This window comes from Miniopterus schreibersii, assembly GCF_964146895.1.
Source record: "Miniopterus schreibersii genome assembly, chromosome: 14".
Taxonomy (NCBI): domain Eukaryota; kingdom Metazoa; phylum Chordata; class Mammalia; order Chiroptera; family Miniopteridae; genus Miniopterus; species Miniopterus schreibersii.
This window is the reverse complement of record NC_138114.1, coordinates 32879873-32899438: the sequence shown is the minus strand read 5'-3', so window position 1 is coordinate 32899438 and position 19566 is coordinate 32879873. Positions and strand designations below refer to the sequence as shown.

General features: G+C 41.6%; 1 protein-coding gene across 4 annotated transcripts in view; it reads left to right on the top strand.

Moving 5' to 3' along the window:
* PANK1 (pantothenate kinase 1) overlaps positions 1 to 19566 on the top strand; it is a 46713-nt gene that overhangs the window by 21529 nt on the left and 5618 nt on the right. For 2 of the 4 annotated variants that reach the window (XM_081158052.1, XM_081158053.1), the window contains exons 2-5: positions 5841 to 6193; positions 12012 to 12265; positions 15911 to 16087; positions 16574 to 16697. In XM_081158052.1, the coding sequence (XP_081014178.1) occupies positions 5841 to 6193; positions 12012 to 12265; positions 15911 to 16087; positions 16574 to 16697 (908 nt within the window). The remainder of the gene's footprint in view (positions 1 to 5840; positions 6194 to 12011; positions 12266 to 15910; positions 16088 to 16573; positions 16698 to 19566) is intronic. The other 2 variants (XM_081158051.1, XM_081158054.1) reach the window with 1 other exon arrangement.

The following is a 19566-nucleotide window of genomic DNA, read 5'->3' as shown; positions in this document are numbered from 1 at the left end:
ATTGATTGTAAAAAAAAAAAAAAAAAAGTCACCCTGATTCACAATCCAGCAATAACGGTCGTTAACACTTCGGTCTAAAGTTTCTCATATTTTCTTTGTACAGATAGCAGTTTAATTTTTACACAAAATTGTAATTGTATGAAGTGTACCATTTGATCACCTGACCTTTTCATTTAGTAATACATAATGAACACTCTCACATCATTAAGTGCTGTCCTGCAAAATGGATAATCATTTATTTAACCAGCCCTTTATTTTGGGACAATAAATTAGTTTCCTTATTATTGGTAAACTGTCAATGATTTTTTTTTAAGGTGAATTTTTGAACGTATGCATAATAATTTACTTAGTACAGAGTGGAATTAATGTATCAAAGGATTTAGCAATCTGGAGCTTTATATATTGTCCTTTGCTAGGCACCCAGGGCTTTCCACTCTGGTGACCCTTTGTACCTGGCCCATCCTTGCTCTGCTCATGTGTCTAACTGCCTAGCACATTACTAAAGAGCTGTTACCAGGGAGATGGCCAGACCTCGGTTCTTGTCTTGAGGTCGTAGGTGGCAGGAATGGCACCAAGCGTTAGACCGGTGGGGTCACACCAGACCTGGGTTCCCTAGGTAGTTGGGTTCTGGCTAGGAAAGAATTCAGAGCCAAGGCCCAAACTATAAGAAAACATTTATTTATAAAGTCACAGAGGTGGAAGAAGTAACCCGTAGGAGAAATGGGCTGAGGAAACAAGTTAAAGAGGCAAAAAGTAAGGACCCTAGGAACTTGGGAGTGAGGAAGGTAATGGTAACTGTGTTTGGGGGGAGGGAGGAAGGGGAAGAGAAAGGCATGGGCTTGCTCCTGGGAGGGAGAAGTCCTCCATCCTAAGGATTTTAAGGGTTTAAGAGTTTAAAGGGTGGAGATCTTCAGGGAGGTCCGAGGGGCAAGATCTCAATAGAATATTCAGCTGTTTTCCAGGTGGGTCCTTTCAGGGTTGTGGTCTCCACTGATTGGTTGACACGAGGGCGTCATTATTCAATGCAGCTGATCCTGAGGTCAGCTGTGGCTGGTTTTGTTGCTCTTCTGGGCCTGGAGCTGAAATCCAACTGAGACCTAGATGTTATCTCTAGGGAGGAAAGGCCAGGGGTCCAAACAGTATGACCAGAGATATGCTAGGGGAGGAAAGTTCACCCTGGGAACAAGGTCCCACCCACCCTATGCTTTCCTTTGCTAGGCACCCAGGCCTTTCCGGCCTGGTGACCCTCTGTACCTGGCCCATCCTTGCTCTGCTCCTGTCTAACTGCCCACCACATTACCAAAACGCTGTTACCAGGGAGATGACGAGACCTCGGTTCTTGTCTTCTTGAGGGAAAGATTTCAATCAAGAAACAAAGTGTAGAAAAGAAAGCAAGAATTTATTGACTGCAGGAAAAACACACTTAGGACAGTGACACAAGGAAGGGCATAGAAGAAGTGACAGGAGAGCCTAGGCTGGGCTGCTTTGGCTCACTGGGAGGTCAGAGACAAGGGGGCCTTGGAGACAGGTTCAGGGGGTTAGCCAGGGACGAGCTGCCCCTGCCCATTGCTCCCCTGGTTGCAGATCTCCTGGGGTCCCTTAGAGTTTAGGGGGCATGTGCCTGTGGGGGAAGATGAGGGGAAAGAGAATGGCAAGGGTGTGCTCTCTGGAGGGAGACTAAAGGGGTTCTAAAGGCTAGGCATTTAGGGGACGTCTTGGGGGGAGATCAGTAGAATCTTCATCAGCCCTGGTACCAAAATGAGATATATTCACTGAACTCGCCGGTCCTTGGGTGGGGCTGGTAAATGGCACTAATTGGCTTTCTATTACCCGTCTTCTTGTGTAGGGTGTTTTAAGCTATTTATCCTCTGGTTGGGGAGAGGTTCTAACTATTTACTCTCAAGTGTCCGGGATTTAGGGAAGATTGGATTTACTAGGTGGCTGCAAGAAATGGCAGTAATTGGATTTCTGTTACGCGTCTCTAGGAATAGGGTGTTTTATGCTATTTACCCTGGGGTTGGGGAGAAGTATATAGGATTTACTAGGTGGCTGCAAACTGCTATTTAACTGTCTCAGTTTCCCTGTTCTGCTTGTCCTGGAGTTTTCTTGGCTTCATACTATCCTGTAACACTGACATGGAAAGACTACACCAGCTTAGATCCCCATCGATACTCTGTAAGTACTTGTGTCCTTGTACCCTTGCCAACAATGGGTATTGCCATGAACTAAAATCCAAACTAAAGAAATCTGGTATGTTTTTATTTGAAGGAAACCATGACTTGCGATTCTCTGCATTGAGTATTTAATGTTTAACAGTTTGCTCTGTGAAATAATTATGGGTTTCCTTACAGTGTTACAGAAACCGTTTTATTAAATGTTACATTTACCAATTTTTTAAGGTCATTGAAGAGATCGTAGGTTTTCAACTCTTATGTTTTATGCTGTTAAAAAAATATGGTTTTGGAGGGCTTTGTGTGTATTTAGGATGACAGACTAGACTGGGGGTGGGGAAAGTCCGGCCCTCGAAATCCTTTGGTCTGGCCCTGCCAATGCCTCACCAAAGAAAAGTAGTTCCAGCCATCACATTAGGGGTGGCTTAATTAAATGTTAACCAAATATAGCAGGCTAATTTTTAAGTTGATAATTTTGAATGGGCCACAGATGATGTTATAAATACCCATATGGCCCTTGGCAGAAAAAAGGTTCCCCACCCCTGGGCTAGACAGAACTTTGGTGATGGGTTGGTTAGTGCACCTCCATCTTACAGATTAATATGTCGCTCAAGAAATAAACTTGCCTACAATTCCTCTATCTTTTGGGATATTCACAGTTGCAATTCACAAACAACTCAGGCTAGCCTTCAAAACGGGCCTGCATTGGCTCATGAAACTGGAAATGGACTCTGATGATACCTAGTGTGGCCGACTGTAGACAATTCCTTGGTCTTCCTAAGCCTTACTTTTCTTATCTGTAAACTGGATGTTGTGCTCTACGGAAGGTTCGGTCCAGTTCTTAAAGTTAACTGTGAATATATTAGCCAAGAATTACCTTGTACTATCCACCAAGGGAAGGAGAACAGATTTTTAAAGAAGTACAATCCTATTACACACCTGAATCTAAGTTAACAAAGTTGTTTTTTGTTTTCGTTTTAACATGTAGAAGTCCTTAGGCAACTCCCAATGTAATTAGTTTTTATGTAGTGCAAACATATCTCCAAAGTGCTTTTAAAATCTTTCTTTCTGTTGGTCACACAATCCTCAGACATCTTTCCCACTTATTAGTTTTCTTGACAGATCTATTTACAAATAGTGGGAAAAGAAATTCAGTCTTGATACTCTCTTTTCACAAGGCATTATTATGACAATAAATTCCAGCTTGGTGTGGACCCTTGAGAGATCTGTTAAACTGTGACAGCAACTGGTTGCTGAGTCACATCTGTGCCCAAAGGAACTGATCTTAACGCAAGGTCCCTAATTTACATACAGGGAGAAATATTGGTGTTAGGGGCCTTTGCCTCACCGGGAGCACCTCTTACAGCTCTGTGGCTGGTTGTTCAGGAGGAGGTAGATTTTCTAAGGTCAGCCTTCTTAGCTCTTTAAAATTGTTTCCTTCACTGGTAGGAAACCTTTTATGTGGTGGTTGTTGGTTTTTGTTTTGTTTCTTATTTTGCTCATTTTTGCTACTTGGAGTTTACACTGTAACCTTTCAAAGTTACTGGCCCTCAGATTATTCTAGTGTTCCGAAAAGGTTTTTAAGAAACAGGGTTTGTTTTAAAGCTATCAGCTACTAATAAATTTTTAAATTTTCCCCTCAATATTTGGAATACAGATTCATTACTTCATCTCTTTCACCCTCTCATCCTCACCTTCTTTCTTTTCAAACAGAATAGGGTAAATAAATTATTTAAGAATATATATACTTTAAGGATCTTTTGCTTTTCTCTTTAACAGAAAACTGAGGATATCTCCCCAGGCAGCTAACATAGGTTTTATTCATTCTTTTTAATGGCTGCCCAGTGTTCCATGATTTGTAAATCATACATTTTATTGAACAGTTTTCTTGTTAAAGGGCATGCACTTTTGTTTCCGGTTTTTACTTGTTACCTTGTTTTTTATTTGGCTGCTCTAAAGGGTGCTGCAATGAACATTCTTACACCTTTCTTCAATACTGGTGGTTTTGAAAATATTGTCCAGGAGCAGGATTAAGTGGATTAAAAATGTATGTGTATTTTTAATTTTAATATATGTTGCCAGAGTCTTTCCAAAATGGTTATCCTGGAAGTGTTCCTGAATACCCCTTAGCCCGTCCTATCCAGGTGTAGGTGTCTACCCTACTCTGATAAGAATGAATTATAAACTGCAACACTAATTGCATAGCCCGGTCACCTGTTGACATGCCATAGAGTATTTCATTAGAGGTTAAAACTAGGGCTATGGCCCTGGCCAGTGTGGCTCAGTTGATTAAACATCGTCTCTTGTACCAAAATGTCACTAGTTCGATTCCTGGTAAGGGCACAGCCAGCGGCTGTGTGCAGGAGGCAGCTGATCATGTTTCTTAGACGTATCAGTGTTCCTCTCTCCCTCTCCCTTCATTTCTCTCTAAAATCAATAAAAAGATATCTTAAAAATACTAGTGCTATGGTCAGCCTATATGATTAGGGATAGTTGTGATTTTTAAATATATTTCTTAATCAATAAAAAAATTTTAGCCTGGAGGGAACTGGAGACCATTCTGATGCAATCCACTCCTTTCACAGATAAGGGAACTGGGATACAGAGAGGCGGAGGGAGTTGCAGTGAGCTAGCTGTTTCTGGACAGCAGTTGTTCTAAATTCTGGTTTGCGGCTTTGTCTTTTACCTGCACCGTGGGCCATGCAGATGGCACGAGTTTCAGAGAATGGACCAAGAAGTGTCATCTGTGATCTGAGTTGACTAGTAGAGATTTGGGCTACTCCTTTGGATTTGCTCTATGTTCTTCGCATAGAATTTGACAGCACAACCTCAACTTTCCAGGTTGCCTCTGAATAAATTCAGGCTGGTTAGGGAGCTCAGCCAGTTCTCTAAATAACAATAAAAATAATTACAGTGGAGATTTATTTTGTCACAAGCCAACAGCTCCAGCAGATTAAGGAAAAAAAAAGTTTCACCATAGGCTAATTGATGTTGAGTTTAGTTCCTATGAGAGTTAAGCATTTCATAAATGTTATAAAAGAACAGTGTTTTAGAAAATGAACCTAAAAACATCATCTGTGAGGTACATACATATCCCTGCATCTAGAGGCATGCCTTTGCGTTGCCAATCCTGTCGGGAGCTGTGCTGGTTTGTTGGCTTGCCTGTCAGTCGCTGTGGTTCTGGTTTAGCAGTTCCCAAGCCTGTAGATTGGAACCACTGGGGAACTATTAAAAAATACTCATGCCCAGGTCCCACACCTGAATTAAAATCAGAATCCGTGGGAGACAAGACCAGAAGTTGGAATGTTAGAGGCCACTCTAACACGAGGCTGTTTTGGGGACGTCTGGGTGGGCCATTCTGCACCCGTTTGGTGAGATTCGCGAGCCCTGGAAGTGCAGGGAAGTGGAGCCTGGCTCAGGGAACTGCAGGATCCTGCTTCCCATCTCCTAGGCAGTCCTGACGCAGACTCTGATTGCGTGGAGCATGGGGCAGAATCATGGGCACCGTTTAAACTGAATTTCTCCTCGGCGCGTATATTTGAAATGAAGTAGACGGAAAGTTAAATGCACATACAGATGTGGCACCAGGGCATTTCATTACTGAATGTTAAAAAATCAACTATTTCTTTGGGTGCATAGAATTCAGTGGCGCTGTCCTTCTGTCCGCAGCATTCCCGTGGTTTGGCATGGATATCGGTGGAACACTGGTTAAGCTGGTTTACTTTGAGCCGAAGGATATTACCGCCGAGGAGGAACAAGAGGAAGTGGAGAACCTGAAGAGCATCAGGAAGTACTTGACCTCGAACACGGCCTACGGGAAAACCGGGATCCGGGACGTGCACCTGGAGCTGAAGAACCTGACGGTGTGCGGGCGCAAGGGCAACCTGCACTTCATCCGCTTCCCCACCTGCGCCATGCACCTGTTCATCCAGATGGGCAGCGACAAGAACTTCTCCAGCCTTCACACCGCGCTCTGCGCCACCGGCGGCGGCGCCTTCAAGTTCGAGGAGGACTTCCGAATGGTACGTGGGCTTGTGCCTGTTCACACGGCAGAACAGCCTCCTAGGGAAAGAGAAAAGCTCTCCTGCCCCTAATCAGGGCATCTCATCCGAGTTAGGAGTAGGCTGGCCTTGGCATTTTGGACAACCCTACTTCCCCTCTCTGTGCCTCGGGCTCCACAGAACAGCTGCTGCCCCACAGGGCTGTTACTAGAAGGATTAAACGAGATAACTCGTACCAGGCACTTTGTTAATGCTCAGTAAATGTTAGTTACCATCACCGCTTTTGTTATAGTTAGTGCTTGCTGCCCAGTACGCTAAGGACAAGATGACACACGTAGATCTCCCTTTTAGAAGTGTTTTAGAGTTTTCCGTAGACACTCACTACTGTTTCTTGAAAAGCATAATCACTGTGCTAGTTTTATCGGTCCACAGACCGAGGCCCACAGGAAAGGCTTTCTATAGATTCACTAAAAGTTATGACTCCGGCCTACCCATTTGCGCTGTGTCTTTCTGTTTTCTGAATGTGATTCAGAAGTTTTGCTCGCAACAAAAATGAAACCTTGGATGTTATTTGTAGGTAAATTCCTTTACTAATGAGCGTGATTTTGGGATTACAGGTCTATATAATAAGAATAATGCTGTATCCTCACTGGTGGTGTCTTCCAGCTCAGTGTTGCTCATTTAGATTTGACAGATTTGGCTGAGTGGAAGATGTGAGTGACATGGAGCCCAAGCTTCCCTTTTGTTGAGCAATCCCTTAACACCTATGGGATTCAGTTGTCCCATCTCCACAGTCAAGGTGATCTCTGTGCTGTCCAGCCTCACCTCACAGGGAGTAAAGTGAGAATAAACGAAGGAAACTAGATTAACAGAAGTGACTGATCATAGGCAAAGGAAGGATTGGAAGACTTGGGGACTAGTCCCACCAGGAAGTTGAAAATACAGTGAGTTGAGACGTAAAATGCATGTTCTCAGAGCCTAGAGTACAAATTACTGGCATCTTGCCCTGCATGGAATGTGTTTGTGCTGCAGAAGCAAGCACTGGCGTGGAACCAGTGTAATCCAGACTTGTCATAAAGTCTATCACTAAGGAATAAATTAATGAGCCTGTGCATAATCTGTGGTATTAAGCTATAAATGAAAATTTTATTTGTGTCATCCAAGGTAACATCGCTTTTCTCGCTGATCTGAGTAGTTTCTAGGAGAGCTGGCAATAGAGTGCTACCACAGTATCTTAGGCGATACTGATTATTTTCAGGTTTTGGCTTCTTTCTTCTGTGCCCCCTTTCCCTACCGAGCAGGAGAAATTGAGGCTGTCAGTTAAATGATTCCTGGGAGCTTATTTTCATCAAAGAGATCCAATGATCAGAGAGTTTTGAAACTGAGAAGGTTCAGCTCCAGGACCATGAAAATTAAATTTGAATTCATAATGGAAAAAGCATTGAGCTTGAATTCTAGTCTGTGTCTACATTTAAGTAGCTGATTGACTTAGGGTGAGGTATGTCCCTCCCATGGACCTCAGTTTCGTCATTTGATTTTTAGGGCATCGGAACTATACGTGACCTCCGGAGAACAGGAAGTATAGTAGCATTCTTGTGTTATATGGATGAAAAAACTAAAGCTAAAGAGAGATTAAGAGGTTCTAGGAGTCCCCCCTAGCTAAGAGCAGGGGCATCACCAAATTTCTGATTCAGACCGAAGGAATGCTGACCCAGCCCCAGTCCCGTGAGCTCCCTAGGTGGCTCAAGGACACCCTATCTGTCCGCCTCCACTGGGGAGCCCCAAGTGAACCGAAGTGACCTGGAGCATTTATGCAATGTCTATCAATGCCTCCATCCCTCCTCTGGGGTAATTGTGTTCTGGAAGGAAGTTACGCAATGTATGTTGGCCATGAACAAGTGTGTTTCTCAAGGTTCTGAGCTGAGAAAGGTAGTGTATTATCACAACCAAGGTAAAGGGGCCTCTGGTCCCTCGGGCAGGCTGTTGAAGCCTAATAGATTGGAGCAAGGAGCAGGTGCCAGGTGCACTTGCTTAACACTAGGAAGATGTTCTGAGAAATTTTGTTGTTACGGGAACATCAGAGAGTACATCTACACAAATCTACACAATATAGCCTACTGTTATAGGGCACAGTAGCCTATTGCTCCTAGGCCACAAGCCTGTATGGTATGTTACTGTACGGAGCAACATTGAATTAGACCACTGTGTAGAATACTTTCAATTGAACAAAGCTGCGTTTCTTTTTTCTCCATTCCCATTTCTTTTAAGATTTTAGGATCAGGATCACAAAAAATTTTTCACTGTCGAAAGTTAGCCTTTATATTGATAGGAAAGAAAATGGAAAGCCACTGAGGAATCCCGCCATTTAAAATGATCCCCAAGGGGAGACCCCTGTGTGGTCAGACACCAGGACACTTAACACTGTAGGTTTCAGTTAGCTTGCTGTTTGTCCCCATTCCCTATAGTCTATGAGTTTTGTCTTAAAGAACCTCCCAGAATATTTTATGTACCAAATCTAATATTTTCACCCACAGCTCCACTTTCTAACTTGAATAAGAGTATTCTTTAGGATGCAAAGCATTTTAACAATAGAAAATTTATTTTAAAAACTCATTCTTTCTGTCCGCCTAGCTCTTCATTACAATAGATACGTTAACTTGAAGGTGTTTTCAGCCCAAGACTAACATTAATCAGAAGTTAGAAGTGAGTCTCTTAATTACTTAAAACAAAAAAGACCTGCCCTCTGAACAAACAGGATAGTACAACAATTTTATTTGGTAGAAGTGAGACTTAGGGAAGAGAAGGATTTTCTGATTGTTTCATTACTTTTTTTTTAAGGTGTGAGGACTTGTTCCTGGAGGAAACAATCTACAAAAATCCATAAATGTGCAACAGTCATCAGGAGAGAGTAGGGTAATTGTGAATATGTGATATTCTAAATCTAAGGTGACCATCAGGACCATTTATTGGTTTCAGTTATTAATCTGGGGACTGATATGTGATAGTGCAGGGGCTGAAGGTTTGGTGGACAGGGTCATTTTCTTCCGCTTCGCTCTGGCTTTATACTTATAATCGACCTCTCGTGTATGGCCCTTTTAACTGGCTGTGTGAGGAAGAAGTTGCCATTTTTGGTGTTCTCTTATGAAGAGAAAGTGCTCTGAATGAAATTTATAATTCAGAACCAACAATTTTATATGGAAGTTGATGTTGATTTAGTAAGATAACTTTTTCTGCCATTTCCAGTATGATTTATGGAGCCAGTGTCAGCAAAAGCACTAGGGAAGTATCAGGTATCATACAGATGTGTATTATATTCAGTTCTGAAGTCCAATTGGGGCATTCATTTCTCAACTACAGCAGAATGATAACACTGGTTTGGGGGAGGCCCATAGAACGCTTCCCCACGGAGTATGGAAGTATAGAACTTCTTGGGATGGTTTTTACCAGATTTATTTATTTGTTTAGCTATTTAGTTATTGATGACAGACTGAGCTGAAGCATATAAAGAGAATCTCTTACAGTTGTATCCTGAACATTCTTTATGTTTAGGATCCATATTTTTTCTAATTTGTGCATGCAGGGAATCACTGATACAAAGAAAACTAGGCCCAGAGAAAATGTTTCTCTGTAGCTGGGATCTAGACATGCTGTTTTAGGCTTTCCACTAAGTTGGTTCAGTTGTTCTAACGAACTGCAAAGTCTAAGAGTAATTCCCATCTTGTTTTGAGTTTCAGTCGGCATGCACGAAAGTCTAAGTAATGATCGGGCTCATTGCTTACCCAGGGGAACCTGTCCTTTTTCCTGAATGGGTCTCAATGAAAGTGACTCATATTTCTGTTTCCTACTTTGGAGATGTATGGCCTCAGGCTTCAGAAATATTTATCCCTCAGTAAAATGTGTAGAAGCGATGTTTGTTCGGTGCTAGCACTTTCTTTGAAGATGATTTTGAGGGGAAAGGTGAGATAACAATGTTTCCTTTGCTTATTTGCCCCGATGGGTTTTTCTTTTTCCCTAGCATAGTTTCAGGATGTCCAGCTGGACAGACTGTCTATGTCCATGTTTGTGATATTGTCTTTGGACATGGCTATCAATATTGTTGACCAATCTGATTAATTTTTAAGCAGCTTAACCTATGATCCCAAAACTGACTGATGAAATTGTTACTTTTCAGTTTGGGGTAATCCAGGAAGTGATAATTTTCCTGTTTTCATTTATGGGCCGGCTTTTAGTCCTGGTGCCAGGGGGACCCAATGAACCAGAAAACAGACTAGAGTGTGACTGGTGCTGTGAGTGTGATAGAGGAGGCTGAGGAGTCCAGAACCGAGAGAGGAGCATCTGCACTGCTGTGTCTCACTTTAGTCTTTTAGGTCTCCTGATGATTTTGTACTTCTAGCATTACCCCCTTAAAATGTATATAATTGCATGCATCTCGTGGAAAAGTTTCACTTAGTAAAAAATGTTTGGAATCGTTTTTGAGATATATTTAACACCTGGTATCACTTAGAATGATTGTTTACTTTGGTGATGAAGATGATTTCCTTTTTGGCAAAATAGCTTAGTATTTCTATAGGTTGTTTCCCGATGCCAGAAGCAGTACCCAGTAGGAATGGGAAAGAGAAGAACAGCAAGTGTATGTGAGATATTTGCAAGTTGTATCACGTAGGGAAAGTTATTTAGTTCTCTGAGCCTTAAGCATAAAATGAGGAGAATAGCACCTATTTATGGGGTTTTGGGGAGAATTAAATGATCTAGTTCAAGTGCTTGGCAAATAGTAAACAATAAATACCAGTCATTATTTTCTTAAATAGATCTTTAAATGTTAAATTAGACCTTATAAATTATGTTCCTTCATTAATTGGTTCAGTTTCAGGTTGATTGCTAGTGTTTTTTGGGGGGGAGGGGTCTGTGGAAATTTATCATCAACCCAGACCTCTGGACCAGCAGTAACAGCATTCTTGAGGATCATGAATTAAGTAACATGCCCCACATCCCTCAGTTAACTATTACGGCCAGAATTCAAAGCCATGTCTGCCTAACTGCAAAGCTCAGGCCTGGGAAAAAGGGAGTTGGACTTTGTGGGCTTATGAGATTGTCCCCTGCTCCCCGGCTCAACATGCCACCCTCAGGATCTCATGTTCTGCCAAGGAAGTGAGGGCTCTTGCTGCTTTCAGAACATCTCGCTCTCTGCGTCCTGTGGGAGAGCCCCTTTCTCAGTGGCATGCTGTATATGTGTCTTAAAACAATGGAACTTTATTCAGTTTTAGTTCTGGAGGCCAGAACGAAATCAAGGGCTTGACAGATCACACGGCAGAGGCTCTTGGGCAGATTCCATTCCTTTCTTCTTTTAGCTTCTGGTGGCTACTGGCATTCCGTGGCGTGTGGTGCAGCTCTGCAGTCTCTGCCTTCATCTTGACACGGCCTTCCCATGGCTATCAGATCTTTCCTGTGTGTCTCATAGGAAACTTGTCATTGGAACCCCAATGGGTAATCCAGGATGCAACATCCTTAACTTAATGACATCTGCAAAGACCCCCTTTCCATATAAGGAAACTCTCACAGTTTCTGTGAGTTAGGACATGGATATTATCTTTCAGGGGCCACCCAACAACCCATTCCACATGCTGGTGAGGTGCTTTTCTAGCAGCCAGGCAAGCGACTGCCCCTTAGCTGGCACTGTGGGTAGACAGGACATCAGGCCAACGCTAATGATCGACAAGAATTTACAACTTGGTGTTTCCATACTTTTAATGTTAATATCACATTTTAAATCCAGCTAAAATTCTCTGGTGCTTCTCCTAAGGCTGTGGCAGCCTTTCTCACAAGGTTTTTTCCCTTTCAGATCGCAGATCTGCAGCTCCATAAACTGGACGAACTGGATTGTCTGATTCAGGGCCTGCTCTACGTTGACTCTGTTGGTTTCAACGGCAAGCCGGAGTGTTACTATTTTGAAAATCCCACAAATCCTGAATTGTGTCAAAAAAAGCCATACTGCCTTGATAACCCATACCCAATGCTGCTTGTGAACATGGGCTCAGGTGTCAGCATCCTAGCTGTGTACTCCAAGGACAACTATAAAAGAGTTACAGGGACCAGGTAAACGTGCTTTTCACCAGGAGCATGTTTTTATACTTAAACCCAGGTCTCTTCCTTAAAGACCGGTTTTAAAAGGTTATTTATGGTGAATACATTTTTTTCAAAAAAAGATCTTACCCTCTGTCAATCAAAAAGGATTTATTGAATATATTAAGAGGGTGACTTATATAAAGGTTACTAAAACACAGTCCTTCCGTGCTGGAAACTGGTTAGGTTGAGGGAAGAGAGGTCACACACATCAGAAGTTTTCCCAAAGGCAGTACATATTAAGTACCAAGTGAATGGCAGGGACAGTAAGCACAGCAGAATCCAGATGGAAGGATGCTTGGGACAGTTTCCAAAAAAACTGTCTTTTGGAACCACCTTGGTGCCTAGCTCAGAATGAATTGCTTGAAATAATATGTCATTCCAACCAGTAAACTAAACTGAGTTTATAAGGAATGTCAGGTAAATGCTGCAGCTGAAAACAACTAGTCGGCATACCTCACAGGGAATTTTGGAATGTAATGGACAGGAAAACAGCCCTGTCACCACAGTTGGGTAGAGTGCCTTGTATTTTAGTGCATACATACCCAAGGGCAGAGGGGCTCAGCTTCCTCCTAATGGGGATTCAGATGAGAAAGGATCTGGGATCAGAAATCTGAGAAGCCCTGGTACAAACAAAATTAAATAGGTTTTTCTTCTAAGAGAAGGATTTGAAATTACTGTTTCTCCAACTAATTGGACCAGAGAACCCATTTTTGGAGGAACAACTTAAGAAACTAGTGCCATGTGATTTGTGGTTTGGGACCCGATATTGATATCATTGTTTTTGATAGATGAAGATATCACTTAATTTCTCTGGGCCTCAGTATCCTCATTTGTGCCATAAAGGGAGTTGTTTCTTAGATAGTTTCTACAGGCCTTCCCTGTACTGAAATTCTGCAGTACTATTCATCCATTAGATAAGCACTGCTTTCTACTGTAGTTCCATGACTTGTGATGAGTCTGTATAAATCAGTGGTTCACCACTGGGGAAAGGAAGATTCTGGGCCCCAGATCCTCCTTGTCCAACCAGAGTTGTTCTACCAAAGTTTTCTTTTGATCCACATTAGAGAACCACTGGTAGAAACTATTGTGGTCAGTAGCAAACGTCAGTGTGTGGAACACTTTGGGAGTCACTGCTTGAAGCAAATGGCTCCAGCTTTACATCTTGCTACTGTTGTGATCTGATAGCTGTAATTCCAGGCTGGTGTTATACCCTATTTTCTAACCAAGCATTTTTATTTTTATGAAGCCTCATCATTACGGGATATCAGTTTTCTTTTAAACATGATTTCTAATGGTTGTCTTCAGTGTTATATGTAATTTCATCACATCCTAGATTAGGTAGCAACATTTTTTATTGACATCGCTCCAATTTTACTATAGGAGTCAGTGAAAAAAAACAGGACTGACATTCTTAGAAGATGTAGTCTATTAAAAGAGGAATGTAAAGAATTTCGAAACTTCAGTGAGAGTTCCAATATAGCTCCTCTCATTGTTTTGGAATTGATATTAAGGGCACAAGTACTCAGTAACTGAAGGTTTCCTCTACTTCTCCTTAAAATCCCTCACTATAAGGTTGTTGGGTTTAAAAAAAGATATTCAACAGTTGTTTCTAGTGGTATGTTTTTGTCTTTCATTTGCTGAGGATCTTACTGTGTGTCCACTGAAACAGACAGATGTAGCTGATTATGAGGAAGAGAATCACTTGACTAAGTAACGTCTAGCAGGCCGGGGAAGCGCCCTTCTATGACTCAATTCCTTCCTATCTGCAGTGTGCCAGCTGTGCAAATGCATGCTCGCTTTCCCCATTCAGCTCCGAGTCTTCGTCTGGAGTCACCTGTCATTTCCCAGTCATACAAAGCACCTGTTCTTTTTCACTCATACCAACACATCCGTTGATGAGTTGCCTTCTTTCTAAGTCAGCCGAATTCTTCAGTTGCCTGTGTTTGGAGTAGGTTGTTGAACGCCTTGATTAATACCAGTCTCCGATATTCAAAGAAAGGTTGTGTCAATGAGAGATAAAGCTAGAAATAGGAGCAAAGACTTAAAATATATACAGGGAGAAAAGACAAATCCAGCTGGCAAGCAAACCAAAAAGTGCTCCAGTTAAAACAGTAGGGTACACTGAAACCAACAACATAGCATAACCCGCCATGTCAAATGTCAATGAAGATAAACTTTCTTAGAGGAAATCCAAAATTTCTACTGTACCTGGGTTGTCAAGGCAACAGTGTCCATGGAGCCCTTTCTGTCCTCATGGTACTGCACCTACAGTTTGGATAGCTGCTACTGGTGGTGCCTAGCTACAAATTTTCCATGAGGACCCTTAATTTCCATCAAGTATGGATTTTTGTAAGAATCACTACTTATGAAATGTTATATACAGTTTTCCTTTAGATGTTATTATGCCTATCTAGAATCTGGTACCTTCTGGTTGGTGGTTATGGACAGTAAATATACCCTAGATTTTTTTTTCCAAATTTAAGTTAAAAATAACCTTAATCTCAGCCTGAATTTTTTCTTAGAATCCAGTATCCAAACACATTTAAGGGATTCCCAGGGCTGACAGCTCTTGGAGCTTCAGAAGAAATTAATGTGGGCAATTTGCTCTTCACATTTACCACTCTGGGTGGGCAAGAGAGTAAAACCATGGTCACACCAGTGCTCCTTGGCCTACCCGGAGTGTACTGGTGATAGATCAACTCCCAATCCGCTTTCCTTTCCCTCAGGTAACTTTATTTTTTTAAGAATTTTTTATGAGTTCATTTGAGCCAAACTCCCTCAGGTAACTGACATTAATACACAATTGAGTTTATTCTCGAGGACCATAATCAGTTTCTAATTTTGTCTAAAAAGACTGTTTTAGAGGAATTTTCCCCCAAAACAATCAAAAGCTTTTAAAACACAGTTTGAGCTCTGAAACTGTTTTGACCTTTGTTACTATTTTTGACTCTTGGTGGTAAGTAAAATATTAAAACTATTTTCCAGAGTCTACTAGAAAAAATACAGTATGAGACCAATCAGTGGCTTCCTTTCAGAAATTTCCAAGGAGGTTAAATGAGATGATCTTAGCTAGAGTAAAGTGAAGTCAGGTGAAAGATGCAGCTTTCGGGCTGGCTATTCCTCGCTGAGTCCTAGGTCAGTTTAGTCACCAGAGTTTGGCTCTCTAGATGCAAACTATGCTTCATGTACACACAGTTTCTTTTTCTAAGTATTTGTATTCCTGCTGCATATAGAAAATATATAATAGTAATTTCTCTGATTATTTGCTTTCAGACCATCCAAATAAGAGTAATCATGATTTGGCCTCGTATTATAGGTGGAGAGACTGAAACACTTAGGCTAGTGGCTAAGTTGAAGGTCTCACAACAGAAATCAGTGAGAATCTCTCTGGTTTTGCTCTTAAATTCAGGGGCAAGTTTTCCTTGATGTTTCTTTTTAGTCTCTGCCCTCTTTTTTTTTAATCCAATCTACCCTAAGGCTCTTTTGTACCCTAGCACTTTAATTCAAGTGCCTCTCTGTTTTTCTTAACCTATATGAGTGGTCTTGGTGTCGTTGGGGACTTGGATGGGCATATCTTTAAGTACAATTTAAAAATAAACATTATTGTCCCTTCAGTCTTGGAGGTGGAACATTCCTAGGCCTATGTTGCTTGCTGACTGGTTGTGAGACCTTTGAAGAAGCTCTGGAAATGGCAGCTAAAGGCGACAGCACCAATGTTGATAAGCTGGTGAAGGACATTTACGGAGGAGACTATGAACGATTTGGCCTTCAAGGATCTGCCGTAGCATCAAGGTAGAGACGAAGTGGCTAGGAGCAGTAGTGATTAAACACAAGGCGACTTTTCCACCCGGGCTTTTCATTTAGCTCTTTTTAAAGACCTTGCCCCAGCGGGTGCAACTATATATGGGGTTGGAGCTCAGATATGATCTCCTGCCCTTTATGAAGCACCGCGATGTTTAGCTCTTGATGCTTGTGCTTAAAACAGGGCAACTTTGAAAGAAGGTTCTGGAAAACTGCAGCAGTTTCCTGTTTCATTCTTGTCCAGATATCTAGAGGCATTAAAAAAAAATGTTCCCCCCATTAATGGCCATGCTATTTTGTTCGTATTAAGAAAAGGGCAGCCAACCATTCATATTGTAATTCTGTCTGCTTGTAAACCGTGGCAGCGAAATCGAGTCATTTGAGATTGAACTCCTGCAGCTTCCCACAGTACTTTGGTGGACGCATGGGGTCTGCTGAGGATGATTTTAAACACTCTCGCTAATATCTCCAACTTAGCTTTGGCAACATGATGAGTAAGGAAAAGCGAGAGTCCATCAGCAAAGAAGACCTTGCCCGAGCCACACTGGTCACCATCACCAACAACATTGGTTCCATTGCGCGGATGTGTGCGTTGAATGAGGTAAGGCCTTAACCCAGGGACAGCCGGGTGCCATTCACATGCATCACCTTTGGCAGTGCAATAACTGTTGAGCCTTGCAGACTATAATCCTTGGGAAACCTGCCCTTTGTAGGCACACCTAGTTGAATTAGAAGGGTACGTGTGGGTGGGAGGAAGAATATGTGTTTTATTTTTAAGTAGGCACTGGAAGATGACAAGACCATCCATCCATGGGAGAAACATGCCTTAGCCTCTTTCCCCGTCATTACTGCCATGTACCTGTTGAAATGTGAGGAAAAGCTCTGTGCACCCCTGCAAATATGTGTGGGCGAGGAGTTCCACTTGCAAGATTGGATATTCTCTCTGCTTTCAGCTTCTTTACAGTGTTGCCTTGTGGCATGGAGTTCAAGCAGCATTGTACAGGGCTATCAAAGCAGAGAGAGCTTGCTGCAGCTGAGCCAGCCAGAGCCCCAGGCACAGGAAGGGGGAGAGCTGGTCGCAGACAGAGCTTTGGTAACATGCTCAAAATATTGTAAATTTCCTTTGAAGGAAAAGGGAACCCTTTTCTGAAATACAAGATGTGTCAAGTGGACCAGCTCTTACTCAATGTTAGGAAGACAAGAAAGGGGGTTGGGTATGGAGCAGGTAATAGAAGTATTAAAGAATCATAGTCGCACCAGTAATAGAGTTTTTTAAAAATACAGTTTTTAACAAATCCAACATACATACAGAAGCAGGCTCTGAATTATCACATACACACCTGTATAGCCACCACTCAGATTAAGAAATAGAACATTACAGGTACTGCAGACATCCCCTGCAGTCCCCACCCAGTTGAATAGTAGAGTATTAAACGGTGTGAGGCAGTTTCTATGACAGGTGGATGCCAGCCCTGCCTTTGAGCTCTGGGGTTACAAGAGAGCCACCCTCCTTTCATGATACTGAATAGAATATGGCACTGGACTTTGGTCAGGGTCATACTGTTTGTAAGTCCCCATTTCAGATGGAGATTAAATGGGAAGCTGATAATTAGACAAAAGGATGGATTTCAGGGACATGCCTTTTCAAAGTGCACTTTGGTCATGGGATTCACTAACAGAGAATTTGTTATTTTGATATTAACCTTTAAAAAGACTTTTTCCAAGAAGCCAAACAAGCCTTAAGACTCATGTGTGTAGTTGGCTGTACTCATGGACTCTGAAAGGTCAATTCAATGGGCGTGAGCAGTGGATGCCCTTTCCCCTCCTTTCCACAGAGCTTGAGTGAGCCAGCAGGTTTTTTTGGGTGTTTTTTTTTTTACAGGTATCATAATCCCTTTTGAGGGAGGACAACTGATTTTATTTTTAACTTTTGATTTCAATTTCAATGCCACTTATTTTATAGCCATAGCAAAATTTCCTGTTGGCAAGTGTTACACACTAGTTTGAGTAAGTATTTGAGAAGTTTCTGTGGAGTGGAATGAATGAGGGGAATCACCGGTGGCCTCAGGCAAGGGCTGTGTTAGCTGGCATCCTGCCGGGGCAGGCTCCCTGGGACACAGCTCGCGTCCCCATGAGGGCAGTGATACAAGCTGTGTTATGGCTTTGCTCCCTAGAGTCACCGACTGGACAATCTCTCATTTCAGCCACATGCACTAAATCTAAAATAGTTTTGCTGTGGTTATGGGAATGCTATGAAATGCTTTTCCATCCGCTTAAAGTGTTTTTCATTTAATTGAAGAGAGGTAATGCAAACGCGTAGTACAGATGCCAGGAGGGTGTTCAGGGAAGGGAGTCACCGTGTCCGCCGCTGCTCCTCGATGTTAACCTCTCCAGAGGCAGCCATTCTTTTTAGTTTTTGTGTTTTTACTCTATATTGTATGCATTAGACGATAAGCGTATCCCTTCAAAGGGAGCAAGCTCTATGTAACATTTTTTCCCTAACAAGAGCTTTATTGAGATATAATCACATGCCATGCCATTCACGTTCTACCTACTATTCTACATCCTGCTTTGGTGTTTATAAAACTTTTAGTATGAAATTGGTGAACACGCATAAAGGAGAAAGAAATATGAAGAACCTCCATCACCTCAGACTCAACAGTTATTAAAACTTGGCCATACATATTTCATTTATCTTTTCTTCCCCCTCTCTATTTTGCTAAAATATGAGAAAGCAAATCCCAGACATCATGTATCAGTCTGTGCCACATACTTCAATAAACACTTCGAAAATTGTTGCTTCCTGCTTTTTTTCCATGATAATATATCTTGAGGTTGTTCATATGGGCCTGTTTAATGTAACTTCATTTATTAATGGCCATAGAGTATCCTAACATGTAGACACGCTGCTATTCTAGATTTGGTCATTTTTCTAATGATATTTAGGCTTTTCTAGACCTTGCTATTATTAAAAAATTGTTTTAGATGTGTAGGTAGATAGATAAATAGATAGATATGGTGTATGATTATATATCGTACACCATTTTGCATACATGGAATATCTGTAGGATAAATTCCTAGAGGGGAGATTGCTAGGTCAAAGATGTGTTGATTGTAATTTTCACAGAGGTGGTTCTCTTAATCTCCCACCAGTAGAGTATAAGTTTCTCCACAGAGGGTTATCAAACCTTTTTTTTTTTAATCTAATAGATAAATGCCACCCTATTTGGTTTTAAATTTGTATCTTATTATAAGTGAGGCTGAGCATTTTTAATCTATTTAATAGTTAGGAATATTTTCCTTTTGTATATATGTGAATTGTCAATACTGTTCACACATTTTTCTGTTGAATTGTTGGTCTTTTTTCTTATTGATCTGGAGGTAAATAATACATTTTATGTTATATATACTGAATTTTTTTAAAAAAAAAATATCTTTATTGATTTTAGAGAGAGAAAAGGAGAAGGAGA